Here is an 18,390-nt window from a genome sequence, read left to right as displayed (position 1 = left end):
AAAACATTTAAAAATTTTAAAAAATGATTTCAGGAATAGAATTTAGTGACTCATCACTTACATATGATACCCACTACTCATCCTGACAAATGCCCTCCTTAATGCCCATACTCCATGTAGCCCATCCCCTCACCCAACACCCCACCAACAACCCTGTTTGTTCTCTGTATTTAAGAGTCTCTAATGGTTTGTCTCCCTCTCTGTTTAAAAAAATTTTTTTTAAATGTTTATTTATTTTTGAAGGAGAAAGAGACAGAGCATGAGCGGGAAGGAGGCAGAGAGAGGGAGACAGAGAATCTGAAGCAGGCTCCAGGCTCTGAGCTGTCAGCACAGAGCCTGATGCAGGGCTCCAATCCAGGAGCTATGGGATCATGACCTGAGCTGACAACAGCTGCTTAACCAACTGAGCCATCCAGGCACCCCTCCCTCTCTGTTTTTATCTTATTTTTGCTTCCCTTCTCCTATGTTCATTTGTTTTGTTTCTTAAATTCCACATATGAGTGAAATCATATGATATTTGTCTTTCCGTGGCCAACATATTTCACTTAGCATAATACACTCTAGTTCCATCCACGTTGTTGCAAATGGCAAGATTTCATTCTTTTTGATCCCTGAGTACATTCCATTGTACCTATATACCACATCTTCTTTATTCATTTGCCGTCAGTCAATGGACATTTGGGCTCTTTCCATACTTTAGTTATTGTCGATTGTGACTGACATTTTAGAAGGCTCTCTCTGGATGCTCTCTGGGGAACAGGCTCTAAGGGGGCAAGAGTGTAAGCAGGGAGGTCCAAGAGGAAGCTGCTGTGGTTGGTTTAGGTTCTGGTGATAATGGTGGTAGCAGTGAGAAAGGGCCCAACAATCTCAATGTCCTTAATAGAGACTATTAGGGATGAGGTGGCCGAGTGCTTAACAAAGACTATTTAAAGGGCCACCTGGGTGGCTCAGTCAGTTAAATGTCCAACTTCGGCCCAGGTCATGATCTCACAGTTTGTGAGTTCAAGCCCCACATCGAGCTCTGTGCTATCAGCAGAGAACCCTCCTCTCTGTTCCTCCCCCGTCTCAAAAATAAATATTGGGGTGCCTGGGTGGCTCAGTCGGTTAAGTATCTGACTCTTATCTTGCGTCAGGTCATGATCTGCGGTTCATGAGTTTGAGTCAGGTTCTGTGCTGACAGCATGGAGCCTGCTTGGAATTCTCTCTCCTTCTCTTTCTGTCCCTACCCCACTCATGCTCACTCACACACTCTCTCTAAAAATAAGTAAACTTAAAAAATAAATAAACATTTGAAAAACAATTTAAAAAGTTTTCGTCAGATGGCTAGAGTGATTTTTTTTTTAATTTGGATGAGAAACTGGCTTAGATGTAGAAAACAAAGAGTAGGAATAATAGTGCTTCTCCGGAATGAACAATGTTAGCATCCCTTGGGAATCAGTGTTATTTAACTTCTCATAAGTGATTAAGAAAAAGGAAAACTGAGAAATATTTTTGGTGCACAAATCATACTCTGCTTCCACATAGTGAAATGTCAAGTCAATAGGGAGCATCTTCTGGAACATTTCTAAAGCTATGTGAGTAGGCTGGAAAGTGGCAGGTGACTTGCCACATGGACAAGTATAAGACAACTCACATAGGGAGACACAATTCTGAACTGCCAGTTACCACCAAAGAAAGGGATCTAGAAGTTGCTGTACATTATTCTTTCGAGATGTCAGCTCTTGTAAAGTCCAAAATGCCAGCAAAAGTTCTGGCCATCCAGAATAAAGACAAAGCCTTGGCTTCAACAAAAACCTCAGGAAACTTCTCCTGGAGCCCATATGCAGTGCTGGTCACTGTATTAGAAGATAAAGAAGAGCCAAAGAACGGCAGCTAAAATGATTAAAAGGCTAGAGGGGCTTTGTTTCTTGGATTAAATGCCCATAAAGTGACTGTCTGAGATGATGAAAGTCTATGAAAGCTTGAAAAATTCATAGAAAGTAAAAATAGCCCCTTTCATACAGTATCATGGTTGCAAACTTTACAGAAGAAGCTTGAAAATGGTGGTAATGTCTACACAGAAAAAGGCCATTGGAGGGCATATGTTTGTAGACAGGGGGTCGTTACATATTCTCCAGTATGTAGGAAGATGTGTTGGAACAGTAAAACAGAAGCGGCGATGGAGGACAAGCAGCCCACCTTTTTTGGGAGGGGACAAAAATTACTTTGGACTAGGGTGTGTTTTCTGCCCACCCCCTTATTCTCCCTGCCCACCCTGACCACGGTAGTATACAACCACAGAAACTCAAAACGAGCAAAAGATACCAAGACATTCAAAGGATTCAAAACGCTATATCAATTCTAGACTAAATCAATTGAGTCAAAACTAGATTGAAAATAAATTCAAGGGTGATAGATTTATAATAGATTAATAAGGGACATTCAAGATATTTGGGGGTTATATCCTTAATCTTTGTGATTCACGCCTTGGGGATATGCTATGCCCTGGCAGGAAATGTTATTTGGTAGTCTGGATTGGATGGATAAAATAAGAACATGTCCTAAACGCTGTCAGTGTCTGGCTTCTCAAAGTCAGAAAGTGGCAGTTAATGAGTGAACCAGGGATTAAATCATTTGAATTTTACCCCCAGAGCAAATCCTTTACTAGTGATCAATTACCGGAGGAATGGAGACTCTCAACGAACCAACCGTTACTCACATGTTGAAGAGTTAGCAACCTTGGGCTATCGGATATGTATTGATCCTCCTTCATACATTAAAAAAAATCAGACTCCAAACGGAACAGGGAAGGGGGGGAGGATAATAACCAGAGTGTCATTGTTTTGGGAGATATTAAAAATGGGCTGCAACCAACACATGGGCCGTTATTTTTAGGTCAAAGATTTATGTATATAAATACATATGCTATTTCTTTCCGAAAAATATTGGGCTCAGGAACCTCATTCCCTCCCGAAAGAAAACAGTACCCTTTCTTCCTTCCCCATCGGCCCCCTTCGTTACCTGCTTCTTCCACTCCCAGGGTTGAGGAACTTTCAGCCCCGCCTCCCGGCTCTTCCAAGCTCCGCCTTCCCGGTCCACCTGTGTGCCCAGTGCCTGATGTCACCTTTCGGCTTCAGCGGCCTGCAGGATTCCGGCTCCCTATTGGTCTGTCTGACCACGGCCTGCTCAGCCCACCAATGGCAGCGGCGCTGGGTGGGAGGGTGCCCACATTCAAGATGGCGCCTCCAGGAGCTGCGAGCGGGTGACCGGCGGCGGGGAAGCGGCCTGGGTTGGCCCTCCGATTACGGGGTCCTGGGGGCATCTCCCCGGGTACCCCCCTGGCCCGCCTACAAGGCCTTCCCCGGCCAGAGCAATGGCCGCCGAGAACAGCAAGCAGTTTTGGAAGAGGAGCGCCAAGCTGCCGGGGAGGTAAGCCCAGGACGCCGAGAGGAAGAGATTGGACCAAACCCTCCAGATCCTAAGCCCTAAATCCCGCGGCCCTGGGGCGCCACCGACCTCGAAAGGCTGGTTTGGGGCCCCTGGGAGCTGGGACTGCCTGGTGGCGGCGGGGCAGCTGTCGGGCAAAGGGAGCGGGCAGCGAGCTTTGGGAATGGCAGGATGTGGGAGCACACTCGGGTCTGGGGTCTGGGGGCGGAAGGGCGCTGCAGCCGGTGCCCTCAGCCGAGGGGTGGCCGGAGTCTGGGCGTAAGGGACAGTGGAGTTGGGTGAGTAGCCAATGTCGGTCCTCGATTTGGAGGGTCATCCCCAAAGCTGTCTCTCACTTTAAATAGAACTCCTTGGGGGGCGAAGGGGGGGGGTGGTCTCTACCACGCACAGGTGGTTGCTTGCATAAGGGATTGCCCCTTCCCATGCTTCCCCAGATCTCTATGTCCGAATCTTTCTCTTGGACTGTCTAAAGAGGTTCTGGTGGGAGCTTGGAATCCTATCCAGGGGGACAGGAAAAGTGAGGAGAATTCTCAAGCTCGACCTTGCTGTATCCTGAGTTGGCCACTTCCCATTTGGAATTATTACAGGGTGACTCGAGAATCGAGGTTGTTTCTTTAGCATTTTCTATGGATTTGTTTAACCCCACGTGACCTCTTCCCCCCCGCGTTGTAATGGTCTTGTGCAAACGCAGAGACTCTTTCATTCTTCAGCAGTTTAGTTGGGGAGCAGACCTTTTAAGCTACTCGACTCCCCTCCCCTTTTTGATGTATATTGAGAGCTTAGCATTTGGTACCTCCATCAGTCTGCTGTTGGTTTATAGTTTCAATTTGTTTTGGGCAGAGCCCTGAGAAGTATAAGGAATGTATATTTCAGTTGGGAATTTAAGATTTCCACCAGCCACAGGCTGTTGGGTGATGAAATACATGTCTGCTTGTGCCCCATATGCTATCTTTCTTAACTGATAAAAGTCTTTTCCTTCAGGGACAGTCCTTTGAATTTGTGTCTATTTGTGGGCTTTTTTTTGTTTGTTTAAATAGCAAGACCCAAATTAGAGTCAGTGGTGGCTATGTAGCAGTCTTATTTTATTTAGGATTCTATTACACATATGGAGAATGGGAATCAGCTTTTAGTAATACAGTATTAGAATAATGCAAGAGAATGCAGAAAAAGATTGATTAAAGTGCCATGGAATTACAATGTTAATATTAATGTTAAAGACTGCTAAGTTTTTAGATAGGCACCACTTCCTGCCAACTGATTCCTTTTCCTTCCTGGTCTAGTGAGCTCTCCAGTGTCACAACGGCTGTTTTCTGGGGTTTTCCATGGTGAGATCATTAAAATTTGACATCCTCAGGTTATCGTCAGAATCAGTGGGAAAACTGTTGAATCAGGAAGCAGTATTTGAGCAGTGGGATATGGCATGGTCTTTTATGCCTGCTGACTGCTGATTGTTACAAACAATTCTTTGCTTTCCATATTTCCTCTTTTGGACTATAGGAGCAGTCAACTTTTTTCACAGCACTGTTTTTGTGCTCTGTAAGTAAGAGGAGTCTTTCCTGTTTCTTCCTTCAAGTTTCAGGCTTCTTTTTTCATTTTGAAGAGGAATAGAGGAGAGAATATTTGAGTTCAGAAGGACCTGAGTTATTATTTGAACTCTCTTACCTGTGTGATCAATGAAAAATGATTTACTCAATCTCTCTAGGCCTCAATTTCCTTATCTCTGATGTGAGGATAAAAATACTTTCCCCAGGGTTACTATCAGGACTAAATTAAACATCCTATTTGTAAAGAACCTAGGACGGTGTTTTTTTAGCACATTATAGTTGCTTAATAAATACTAGTTATGAGGATTGCTGTAATTAGAGCAAGTAAACATTTAAAAGAATGTCTCTCAGATCCATACTCCAGTACTAGGTATTTATTGTTTATCTTAAGGCATTAAAATGTTGGCACAGTTCATAACAGTTTTAGTACCTTGCTGGTTGAAGAGAACCATTGTTTAGCTGTGTGCTTTCAGTGGGGAGCCCTAGCAGCTGCTGGTTTTGGGAGAAAAAGTTTTTTTTTTTTTAGATAGAAAGTGCTTTGATTTTAGGAAAAGACTAGGGCATTTTCCCAAGAACAGAACTTTTGCATTTGTACTCTCTCAGTGTTAGTGAAGAACTTTCTCCTTGGTGGAGAAATGACATCAACAACTTTTTAAGTCCATGGCAACCTAGAAGTGAAAGTAGATTTCTCTGCAAATTGAAAGGTAAACATTCAAAGTGGTGGCAGTTACTTTCAGTTTCTTTGATCATGATCTAGCAACCTTAATGACAACAAATAGAAATTTTATTTAGTAAATTAGCCTAAGCTCAAAATGAATGAAACATCCTTTTTCAAAATAACATCGTTTTAAAAAATAGCTTTGTTGAGATATAATTCACGTGCTATAAAAATGCACCCTTTTAAAGTGTACAATTTAGTGGTATTTAGTATATTCATTTAAAGTGTCACCACCAATTTCAGTACATTTTCATCACCCCACAAAGAAACCTTGTATTCATCCCCTCACCTCAGCCCCTGGTACCCACTAATCTTTCTGTTTCTATGGATTTACCTTTTCTGGACATTTCATATAAATGGAATAATGTGAGGGGCGTCTGGTGGCTCAGTTGGTTAAGCGTCCAGCTCTTGATTTCAGCTCAGGTCATGATCTCACAGTTTGTGAGTTCAAACCCTGTGTCTGCCAGCACAGAGCCACGTGGTATTCTCTCTCTCCCTCTTTCTCTGCCCCTCCCCTGCTCACCCTCTGTCTCTCTCAAAATAAATAAACACTTTAAAAAAAATGGAGTAATGTGAAAAGAGGCCTTTTGTGATTGACTTCTTCTATTAAGCATAATGTTTTCAAGGCTTATCCATGTTGTAGCATGTGTCAATATTTTGTCCCCTTTTATGGCTAAATAATATTCCACTGACTATACCTCATTTTGTGTACCTATTCATCAGTTGATGGCATTTGGGTTGTTTCTACTTTTTGGCTCTTAATAACAATGTTATGAATGTTCCTGTGCAGGTTTTTGTGTGGATGTGGGTTTTCCATTCTCTTAGGTTTAACTAGGAGTAGAATTGCTAGGTTATATGGTAACTGGATGGAATTAAACATCTTTTAAAATTTATTTTATTTATTTATTTTTTAAGTTTATTTTATTTATTTTGAGAAAGAGAGAAATCACCACTGGGGGAAGAGCAGAGAGGGAGAGAAAGAGAGAGAGAAACCTTAAGCAGGCTTCCCACTGTCAGCACAGAGCCTGATGCAAGGCTCGAACTCCCGAACCATGAGATAATGACCTGAGCCAAAATCAAGAGTCGGATGCTTAGCCAACTGAGCTACCAAGGCACCCCTATTTTTTAATATTTTGGGGAGAGAGAGAGAGAGTGCTCAAGCAGGAGAGAGTGGCAGAGGGAGAGAGAGTAAATCTTAAGTAGGCTTCACACTCAGTGCAGAGCGCGACTCAGGGGTCAATCGCATGATCCTGGGATCATGACCTAAGCTGAAATCAAGAGTCGATGCTCAACCTGACTCAGCCATCCAGGCGCTCCTTAAACATCTTTTAAGGTTCTCTCAGTTATAAGAGCCTCATGTCCTTCCTACATCAAATGGTTCTTCTCTAGATGCCTAGAAAGATAGGAGACACTATACCATGTGATTAAGAGATTAGGCTCTGGAAACTTGCAACTAGGATAAATAAGTCCTGGAGATCTCATGTACAACATAGTGATTATAGTAAACAACACTGTATTATAACTTCAAAGTTGCTAAGAGACTGGGTCTTAATTGTTCTCACCACAAAAAAGAAATGATAATTATGTGGCTTGATAGAGGTGTTAGCTAATGCTAAGGTGGTAAACACACTGTACATTTTAAACTTACACAATATTTTATGTCAATTATATCTCAAAAAAAATGCAATTCTAGAACATGACTGCCTGGGTTCAAATCCCAGCTCTGACACTTTCTAGCTTTGTGACCCTGGGCAAGTTACATAACCTTTCTGTGCCTTGATTTCCTTATCTGTAAAATGGGAGAAGAGTACCTACCCCATAAGGCTGTTAGGAGGATTACTGAGATAATGCCTAGGAAGGACTCAGTAACATTAGCTCTGTGAAGATGATAATTGTGATTGTAGTAGCTCCTTTTTAATTTGTTTCTCCCCCACGCTCTAGTTTTTGAAACTGGAATTCAAAATGGGGCTCTTGGGTGGCTCAGTTAAGCGTCTGACTTCGGCCCAGGTCATCATCTTGTGGTCTGTGAGTTCAGGCCCCACTTTGGGCTCTGTGCTGACAGCTCAGAGCCTGGAGCCTGTCATCGGATTCTGTGTCTCCCTCTCTCTCTCTGCCCCTCCCTTGCTCACGCTCTGTCTCTCTCTCTCTCTCTCTCAAAAATAAATAAACATTGAACCTGGAATTCAAAAACTTTGATCAGTGGTATGTCTGGAGCCCCCAGTGAGCCCTAGGTAAAAAAGAAAACCCCAAACAAAGCACCTCCCGTTACTAATCAGGCAGAAGATTTACAGAGACACAAAGAAGCCTGATGCAGGGCAGCTGTGGCTATCAGGTGTTCATTACGCCAAGGAGTATGATTGTGAGCAGTGGTCCTGACACTTAGTGAGTCACCTGGAGGGCTTGTTGAAACACAGATTGTCAGCCCCACATCCAGGGTTTCTGATTCAGTAGGTCTGAGGTGGGACCTGAGAAGTGGAGCTTCTCGGAAGCTCCCAAGTGATACTGCTGCTGCTGATCTGGGGGCTGCATTGTGAGAACCGCTGGGATAAGAGCCCTGAATCAAATGGAAAGAAACCTAAGTTCCAGCGTTGTGAGCTTTTGCCGTGTGGCTCTTGAACAGTTAACGCATCTCCGCTTGGCTGTCCGGGAGGCATATCACGCTGAACACATCCACACAGAACTCTTGATTTCCACATCCGCCCTGTCCGGCAAAGCCATTCATTCCATCTCATTTAATGGTCCCGACATTCACCCAGTTCATCGGACCCAAAATCCTAACGGTCTGATCCTTTGCTTTCCCCTCCTGCTGTGTTCAGTTCTGTTGGCTCGTCACAGTATACCCTGCATCTGAGCCGTTCTCACCTCTTCCTCCTCTACTGTGGTGGATCACACAGAGCCCTCTCTTGCCTGGACTACTGCGATAGCCTTCTAACTGGTGTTCCTGCTTCTCTTCTTGCCCCTCTCTCTCATTTGTAATTAGACTGAAATCCAAACTCAGTCTTCTAGGCCCTTCGTGTTGGAAAGATAGGTCGAGTTAAGAACTTTGTATATGTCCCAGGAGCAGCAGGATGCCGTTAGAAGGTGGGTGGGGGCTGGGACATGATCAGATTCGCATTTATAAAAATATTCTGGCTGCCCTGAGGAAAATGGCTTGGACCAGCATTTTCAACAGTTAGGGAAGGGGGAGACACAGTTGGTGTTTTGGGTGGGTTAGATCTGGGCTGTACTGGACTGTGGGATGTTTAACATCCTTGGCCCTTGCCCACTAAGTCCAGAAAGACCCACCATTTATTGGGACAAACACTCTTTGTATGTACAAGTTGCCAAACATTCCAGCCACCACCCACCTTGCCCCCCACTGGGGATTAGGATGAGTATAGTTAGGTGGCCACTGCAGTCCGTTGAAGGAGAGGTGATGCTGGCTTGGACCAGGGTCCTGGCACGTAGAGGTCAAGTTCAAGAATATCAGAAGGACTCGGTAAACCATTGGATTTAGGGAGTGAGGGAGGTGGAGATGCCACTCCCAGGTTTCTGACTTAGGTGGTCAGATAAGAATGTGATGTCATACACTTAGAGAAAAAGCCAAGTTTTAGGACAAAGTACTTAAATACTCCATGTTCAATTTCCTTATCTATGAAATGAGAGTTTTGGATTCAGTGACCTCTGAAGCTGAGGATTAAGTTTAAAGTTCAACTAGTATTCAACTAACTTCAGCTCCTAACAGTGGATATATCTCTTGCTTTGTCACTTACACCTGCCGTGACTGATAGGTAAGAGTAGATGGTGTGGGGGCACTGAAGGTGGGCTTCTCTGTCTCGTGCTTTTGGAAGTAGTGAATTGCTGGCCCCATGAGCGTCTGAGCATTGTGAAATTATAGAATGTCTAAGGCCTCTGCAGGTAAAGAAACTGAGGCCAGAGAGGGAAAGTGACTTGCCCCAAATCACGCTGCATGGCTGCAGATTTCTTGACTCTGGGTCCAGTGCTTTTTCTGCTACTTCTTCCCTCAGCCAGTCTCTGCTAAGATTAGGACACCTGTCGAAACACCTCATCCAGACCAGGGGTGTGGATGCTTCCAGTGAAAAGATGTAGATAAGACTCAGGAATAGGAGAGCCCAGTGTGAGCCAAAGCCCAGCTAGTTTCTCACATTCTTATTTTAAGTCCTTCTGGGAAGGGCTTCTCCCTCTTTTTAAGCAAATGTGTTTACTGTCAAAAATAGGGAGTGTTCTTTAGCATTAAATGAGGTTGAGCAAAGTGTCTAATCACTTAAATTAGGAGCTTGCAGATTTTCAACTAAAAACCTCTGTCGTTTGGTTCTTTTCCATAACGTTTATGCATCTGATAGTGGACTCAGTGTTATGTTCCCAGCCTGTCTGGGCACATACACTGTATTACAACCTATTCTTAGCTTGGAAATGTGTGACTGATAAAGTTAAGTGACTAGAAGTTACTAAATTATCACCGAGACAGCATCGAACCCCAGTTCTGGAAGACTTCCATCAAATGAGTTTGTAAACCTGAATCAGTTGCCAACATGTTTGGCTTTACATCAGATAGGTCTGTTCCCATATTTGCTTTTGCTCCTTTGTCAGTGCTCAAAAAACACCTGTTGATTTTTTTTTTTTTTTACCAAGGGTTTTGCACTGTTGCAACTATGCAAACAGCTATGCCAGTACACCTGTGGTGTTGGTTTTATTAAGGAGAATGTCGGAGGTTGACCAGGGTTTTTGCTCAGTTTTATCTTGGCTTGGCATGTGCTGTGGCATTCATTTTTCTGCACGTGCAGCATGATTTCTCCAAGGTGCCCAGTTTGCTTCTAGTGTTGAGGTTGAACGAGCCCCTAGTTTAAGCAGAGGCCTGGGGTTTGCAGAGGTCCAGTCCTCACTCTTTAAATATTGTGTGTGTGTGTTTTTAAGTTTATTTTTTATTTGTTTTGAGAGAGAGAGAGAGAGCAAGTGCACGCATGTGCACAGACGGGGGAGGGGCAGAGAGACAGGAAGAGAGAGAGAATCCCAAGCACGCGCTAAGTGCAGAGACTGATGTGGGGCTCGAACTCACGAACCGTGAGATCATGACCTGAGCAGAAGTCAGACGTTTAACTGACTGAGCCCCCTAGGCGCCCCTCATTAAGTGTTGTTAATAAATGCCTGCTGGCGTGTGTAGCCCTCTGCCAGGCGGTGAGGGGGCTCCACAGAAAGATACGGCGCCACCAGTGCTCCCTAGAAGCTGGAAGTGTGCTGGGCACAGTGCTTCCCCTGGTGAGGATGCTGTGGGTCATTAACCCTTGGCCTTCTCCACTACACACGTGTCGCTCCGTGATCAGAAAAACTGAAAAGTGCAGCTGGGTGAAAACACGCTGTTGAGTGAGAAAAGCAAGATGTGGAAAGATAAGTAGTGTGTGGTCTTTTGTGTACAGTTTTAACACCGCACAGTATTGCATATTGTTTATGTATACATGAATGTGTAAAAACAGAAGGGAAGGATCTCATACCCACTTCAGGATAGTGGTTACCTCCTGGGGACAAAGGGGAACAGGCCTGGGGACTGCAATTGGGACTTCAGTAGTCTCCCCAATTTTATTTTCTTAAAAAAAGAAATGTGACACGTATTATTAACATTTGTTAAATCAGAGTGATGGGTTCATGGGTGTTTGTTAGTTTTTCTCTGTGCTTGTCTTTTTGTTTGCACATGTGAATAAAGTGCTTTCTACACTTGTGTGGAGCAGATGCTTTTTAAAATTTTTGTTGGAGAAACCAGTTAGCCAGGCACGAAATTAAGTGATATTTAAAGTAGCATTTATGACTTAGAGTCAAAAGTTGTATGTATCGTGTGGTGCCATTTAAATAAAGTTTTAAAAAACATGGAAAAATTCTATAGTATTGTTTAGGGATATGTACATGGAAAATAAAAACATGAAGACAAAAATGAAGATGAAAAATGCAGATGCAATAAAGTGGCTTCTGAGGATGGAGGAAAGGAGGGAGGGGTTTACAGGGTTTGAAACCCAGAATATCTTATTTCTTATGGACAAGTGGAGCACTGACCTGGGTGTGCCTTATATTATGATCTAAATTGAATTTATTTAAAAAGTTATTTACTTATGGGGCACCTGGGTGCCTCAATTGGTTAAGCGTCTGACTTTGGTTCAGGTCATGATCTCGCGGTTCATGAGTTCGAGCCCCGTGTCGGGTTCTGTGCCGACAGCTTGGTGCATGGAGCCTGCTTTGGATTCTGTCTTCCTCTCTCTCTGCCCCTCTCCTGCTCATGCTCTGTTTGTCTCTCTTTCTCTCTCTCTCAAAAATAAACATTAAACATTTTTAAAAAAGTTATTTACTTATTAGAAGTAGTATATACCCATATTTATATATTTTAGGAAATCAGAGAAGGCATGGGTTAGTAGATGCTGTGGGGTAGCGTCTAGGAAAATCCCATAATGGGGAGTGTAGGATTTGAAGGGGATGTTTCATTTTTTTTTAAATTTTTTAATGTTTTATTTATTTCTGAGAGAGAGAGAGAGCATGAACAGAGGAGGGTCAGAGAGAGAGGGAGACACAGAATCTGAAACAGACTCCAGGCTCTGAGGTGGCTGTCAGCACAGAGCCCGACGCGGTGCTCGAACCCACGAACTGTGAGGTCGAACGAAGTCGGACGCTTAACCGACTGAGCCCCCCAGGCGCCCCTGAAGGGGATGTTTCAGATTGGATTGATATCGAAATGGGAGAGGAGCCTGATTTAGTAGCTAAGAAATGTTTGGAAGGCAGAGCGGAGACCAGCCCCAGCCCACTCTAGAGTTGATTGTGCTTTGGGAGGAGCAGGGATGGTCCAGGCTGACGGGTGAATTATAAACGCCAGGAAATTGAACACTGTAATCACCAGGCTTTCTAGTCGGTCTGCATTTGGTCTCTGTGATCATCTGGGTTTCTCTTTCTTTTCAAATATCTTGGCTGCTTTTTTGAGATTCAATAAACTGATTAGTTAAAAGTGTTTTGGGTACAGATACATCATGGTTTAGTTGAAGAGTATGTTAACAAATACAACTTGGGCTCTGATACCTTTGCTGAAGAAGTCCATCACTTACTTACCTTGGCCTTTCTGGCTGTGCCAGCACCTTGAGGCTGACAGAGACCAAACAGTCTACCAGCGTCCCTGGGTGACTCAGTTGGTTAAGTGTCCAACTTGGGTCATGATCTCATGGTTCGTGGGTTCGAGTCCCACAGCGGGCTCTGTGCTGGTGACACGGAGCTTGCTTGGGATTCTCTCTCTGCCCCCCTCTTTCTACCCCCTTCCTCATTTTCTGTCTCTCAAAATTAATAAACTTAAAAAATAAAAAATAAATAAAAAAATACGGGGGAGAGGGGAAAACGGGTGATGGGCATTGAGGAGGGCATTTGTTGGGATGAGCACTGGATGTTGTATGTAAGCGATGAATCACAGGAATCTACCCCCAAAACCGTGAGCACATTGTACATACTGTACGTTAGCCAATTTGACAATAAATTATATTAAAAAACAAAAACAAAACAAAACAAAAATAAATTAAAAATAAAAAACAGTCTACCATGATTTTAAAATCCCCTTCCTGATAGTAATTAATGGCTTTGGCCCTTAGGCCTGCACAGTTAGGATAGCTTTTTTTTCTGCGTGGATTGCTAGCAGGTGGTATTACTCTTTTAAAAGGGAGACTCTAAGGACCCTCTCTTATTTTTCTACCTTTTCACCCAGTCTAACCAGCCTGTTGAAATCTTCCTGCAGAGTTTATCTTCTGGGTTTTACATTTTACTGCAGAGAGACTTGTGGAGTTGGAGAGCTCAAGTGTACTCATCTTAGAGTATTTGCAAATATTAAAATACAAATAAGTGGCTCTTTTAAAAAAAAGTATTTATTTTAATTCCAGTTAGTTAACAGTGTTACATTAGTTTCAGGTGTACAGCATAGTGATTCAGCAGTTTCGTACTTTCCCTGTTGCTCATCATGACAAGTGCACTCTCCTTAATCCCCGTAAACCATCACTTATTTCCCCTTAAACCATCACTTATTTAACCCCCCCACCCCGCCCCCTCCCTCTGGGAACCATCAGTTCTCTATAATTAAGATTCTTCGTCATCTGACTTCGGCTCAGGGCATGATCTTGCTATTCTTGGGTTCGAGCCCCATTTTGGCCTCTCTGCTGTCAGTGCAGAGCCCGCTTCAGACCCTCTGTCTCTCTCTCTTTGCCCCTTCCCTGTCCTTGCTCTCTCTCTCTCTCTCTCAAACATTAAAAAAAAGTTTTAGAAAGGATTGTTTTTTGGTTTGTCTCTCTTTTCCTTTTGCTCATTTGTTTTGTTTCTTAAATTCCACATATGAGGGAAATTATGCTATTTGTCTCTCTCTGACTGACTTATTTTGCTTGGCCTTATACTCTCTAGCTCCATCCATGTTGTTGCAAATGGCAAGATTTCATTCTTTTTTATGGTTGGATAATACTCTGTTGTATATACACACGCCACATCTTTATCCACTCATCAATCGATAGACCCTTGGCCTGCTTCCATATCTTGGCTACTGTAGATAGTGCTGTAAACATCAGCGTGCATGTATCCCTTTGAATTAGTGTTTTTTTATTCTTTGGGTAAATATCCAGCAGTATGAATCCTGGATCATATGTAGTGTTATTTGTAACTTTTTTTTAAGTTTATATTTATTTTAGTAATCTGTATACCCAGATTACTAAAATCTGGGTATACATGTGGCTTGAACTTATGACCCTGCGATCAAGAGTCACATGCTCTTCCAGCTGAGCCAGTCAGGTGCCCCTATTTTTAACTTTTTGAGGAGTCTCCATAGTGATTTCCACAGTGGTTGCACCAGTTTGCATTCCCACCTACAGTGCGAGAGGGTTGCCTTTTCTCCACATCCTTGCCAACACCTTTGTTTTTTGTGTTGTTGATTTTAGCCATTCTGACAGGTATGAGGTGATATCTCATTATAGTTTTGATTTGTATTTTGATTTGATAATGAGTATCTCTTCATGGGTCTGTTGGCCATCTGTGTGTCTTCTTGGAGAAGTATCTGTCCATGTCTTCTGCCGATTTTTAAATTGGATTATTTGGTTTTTGGGTGTTGAGTTTTATAAGTTCTTACTATATTTTAGATACTAACCCTTTCTCAGGTCATTTGCAAATATCTTTTCCCTTTAAGGAGATTGTCTTTTAGTTCTGTTGATTGTTTCCTTCACTGCGCAGAAGCTTATTGTTTTGATGTAGTCCCGATAGTTTATTTTTGCCTTTGTTGCCTTGCCTCATCAGACATATCTAGGAAAAATTGGCTACGGCTGATGTCCAAGAGGTTACTACCTCTGTTCTCTTCTAGGATTTTTATGGTTTCAGGTCTCATATTTAGGTCTTTAATCCATTTTGAATTTATTTTTGTATATGGTATAAGAAAGTGGTCTAGTTTCTTTTTTTTGCACATTTTCTGTGAAGTTTTCCCAATACCATTTGTTGAAGAGACTGTCTTTTTCCCAGTGGATATTTTTTCCTGCTTTGTTAAAGATTAACTGACCATATAGTTGTGGGTGTATTTCTGGGTTTTCTCTTCTGTTCTATTGATCTATGCCTTTTGGCTTTTTTGTTTGTGTTTTCATTTTTGTTTTGTGTCCACCTTCTCTCTGTAAGTCAAACTTCATTATTCTTTGATCACTTTTATTTTCTTCTTTTTCTCTGCCTAGGAAGCTCTGTAAACATGTTAAAATTGTATTGTTTGTATCTCTGCAGTAGTATAGGTAATGGTTTGTTTACAAATTACCAAATAACCTTTTAGAAAAGTTTGGGGAGATAGAGATTCTTAATAGCTAAAAAGGTCAGGGCCATATCCATAAAAGATTGTACATAAGAACATTCCCGCTAGAATCTTAGTAGAAGTCAATGTGTAAATGATTGAATTGGCTGCATTTTTATTTAAAAACAACTTTGGGATCACATCAGTTATGTCAGACAAGGTACTTGGTAAACTTGTTCTACTTTCTAAATGTTGGGTAAGGAATAAATTACCAAAATGGGAGCGAGGAGGGAAGCCAATATTTCTTGGGCACTGAATGTGTGCCGAGTGGCATTCTGGGTGTTTACAAACCTACCTCATTACCTGCTCGTTTTACTACCTGCCAGGAATTGTGCTCAAGGGCTTTTTACACGTTGTCTCATTTAAACCTCCCAATCCTTTTAAGATTGCTTAATTTCTTTCTTAAAGAAGTGATACATGTACATGATACTAATTCAGGAAAATCACGAGAAAGTTTTTAGGAAAACTCGGCCTTTCTGCTGTCCGGTCCTGCAGTTCCTCTTCCGCTCTCTGCTCCTGGTGTCTGTGTCTTCTCTCAGAGATACTCTCATCACAGGGAAGTATGTGGATTTGTTTTATTTTAAAGGTTTTCCATAGAAATGGTGGCCTGTTGGGGCGCCTGGGTGGCTTAGTCGGTTAAGCGTCCGACTTTCGCTTAGGTCATGATTTCGTGGTTCGTGGGTTCGAGCCCCGCGTCGGGCTCTGTGCTGACTGCCGGCTCAGAGCCTGGAGTCTGCTTTGGATTCTGTGACTCCCTCTCTCTCTGACCCTCCCCTGCTCACGCTGTCTCTCTCTCTCTCCTAGAAATAAAACATTAAAAAAAAAAAAAAAAAAGAAAGAAATAGTGGCCTGTTATGCTTATGATTCTGCACTTTTTTTTTTTTTTTATAATGCTTTATTTTTGAGAGAGCGCATGTGAAAGGGGGCAGAGAAAGGAGGGGCAGTTTCTGAAAGGGGCCTCACACTGACAACAGTGTGCCCCCTGCATCTTTTTTTAATTAGTGTTTGAGAGTTTGTTTCATGTCAATAGGTATAGAATTGCCTCATGCTTTTTAACAGAGATACCGTAATTTATTTAATCAGTCCCCTCTTAATAATAATTCTTTTCTTTTAATAGGTAAGTTCAGTCCTTTTATATTTGTGGGAATGACTGATATATTTGATTGTAGCTCCGTTTTTAATGTTTTCTTAAAATCTTTCACTGTAAGAACTACTTGCTTTGGGAGGGGGGTGTGCATGTGTATATTCTGATAATTGGGGAAGTCTGTGTTTTTATTCGAGTGATTGTGTTTATAATTTTATACCGTATTTCTTGAGACATCTGTTGACCAGCTACTACGATCAGTGGTGAAATTAGTTGCATTTCTTGCCCTTTCCTCACATGCTTTTAGTTGATATTATTTTTTTCAATTAAAATTTTTTTAAAATTTATTTATTATTGACAGAGGGAGAGAGAGAGAGAGCGTGAGAGCAGGGGAAGGGCAGAGAAAGAGGGAAAGAAAGCCTCCTAAGCAGGCTCTGCACCGTTAGCACAGAGCCCAGTGTGGGTCCCAAGCTCATAAACTGTGAGATCATGACCTAAGCTGAGACTAAGAGTCAGATGCTTAACCAACTGAGCCACCCAGACGCCCCTATTTCTCTCAGTTTTATCTCCTATCCTAAAACATACTTATGCCTCTATTACTTGAGCTATCAGCTTTAAATATCTTTTGAGCCTTGTCCATGAAAGATGAGGAAAGCAACAAACTTGTCACTTCACCCTCTGTCCCATTTTAACCTATGCCACTTACGTTGTTTTTACCTTCTCTAATCATAAAGCCTCAAATTTAAGACTTAGTCTTAAGGCTAAATCCGTTAAATGCTTTACACCAGTCCATTCACTGTAGTTTCTCTCTTTGTTCTTTGAAGTTTTTCTTCTAGAAGCTTCTTCAGGAAGGAGTCCAGGAAACCGTAGTAGTTCCTGGGTTCTTGCATTTTGCAACATGTTTTTCTGCTACCTTTATATTTGAACAACAGTTTGGATATATAATTATTCTCGAGTCATTTTTTTTTTTTAATGTTAGAGCATGAGCAGGGGAGAGGCAGAGAGAGAAAGGGAGAGAGAGAGAGAGAGAGAGAGAGAGAGAGAGAATCCCAAGCATGCTTTGCACTGTCAGCACAGAGCCCGATGTGGGACTCAAACTCATAAACGTGAGATCATGACCTAGGCTGAAACCAAGAGTTGGTCTCTCAACTGACTGAGCCACTCAGGTGCCTGGCCCCTCAAGTCACTCTTTTTTATTATGACCTATTACATGAAACGGTTGCATGGTATGATAACCTGATGAATAATCACAGACTGAGCACCCCAGAGTGAGCACGCCAGAAGCCCCCGTGTCTGTTTTCAACCACACTTCTCTCTTTCTCTCTGAAATAACTACATCTTTTTTATGTTAATCACTCCTTGCTTTGTGATGTTACTACAATGGATGCATCCCTAAATATATAAATCCTTTTTGTTAGTTCCTGAAGTGTCAGTTCTATATATATATATACATATATATAAAACCATATGGTATTTACCCTTTTATTTTTTGCTTTTTTGCTTGTTTTGCTCAGCACGACATTTGGGAGATTCTGGGAGATTCATGCACATTGTTGTTACTTGTGTGTCCCTACTTTGTATGTTTCTGTGGCTGTGTAGTATTCTATTCGAACACATTACAGTTTATTTTCTGTTTGGACACTTGGGTTATTTCTAGTTTTAGGCCAAAAGGAACTGTAATGCTATGAATAATTTTATGTGTGTCTCCTGATACACGTATATATGTATCTCTTCAGATATCGATTTGAGAATGAATAGACTAGGCTTTAGTGAATGTATATTTTGTTCCTCCTGGATATTGCCA

The 18,390-nt window shown here is 42.2% G+C and overlaps 2 protein-coding genes across 4 annotated transcripts in view; one reads left to right on the top strand and one right to left on the bottom strand.

Annotated features, from left to right (window-relative positions):
• Positions 1-3,081, bottom strand: part of TMEM217 (transmembrane protein 217) — a 34,137-nt gene extending 31,056 nt beyond the window's left edge. For both annotated transcript variants that reach the window (XR_005528925.1, XM_039235320.1), the window contains exon 1: positions 3,001-3,081. The gene's annotated coding sequence lies outside the window, so the exon portion shown is untranslated. The remainder of the gene's footprint in view (positions 1-3,000) is intronic.
• Positions 3,082-3,226: 145 nt separating this feature from the next.
• TBC1D22B (TBC1 domain family member 22B) overlaps positions 3,227-18,390 on the top strand; it is a 78,170-nt gene continuing 63,006 nt past the window's right edge. For both annotated transcript variants that reach the window (XM_039235324.1, XM_039235323.1), the window contains exon 1: positions 3,227-3,408. In XM_039235324.1, coding sequence (XP_039091255.1) covers positions 3,353-3,408 — 56 coding nt within the window. In that variant the 5' untranslated portion in view covers positions 3,227-3,352. The remainder of the gene's footprint in view (positions 3,409-18,390) is intronic.

Source organism: Hyaena hyaena, unplaced genomic scaffold (genome assembly GCF_003009895.1).
Source record: "Hyaena hyaena isolate Hyena2069 unplaced genomic scaffold, ASM300989v1 scaffold_96, whole genome shotgun sequence".
In the NCBI taxonomy this organism is placed as follows: domain Eukaryota; kingdom Metazoa; phylum Chordata; class Mammalia; order Carnivora; family Hyaenidae; genus Hyaena; species Hyaena hyaena.
The sequence above is the reverse complement of the archived record's forward strand: the minus strand, read 5'-3'. Positions and strand labels throughout refer to the sequence as shown.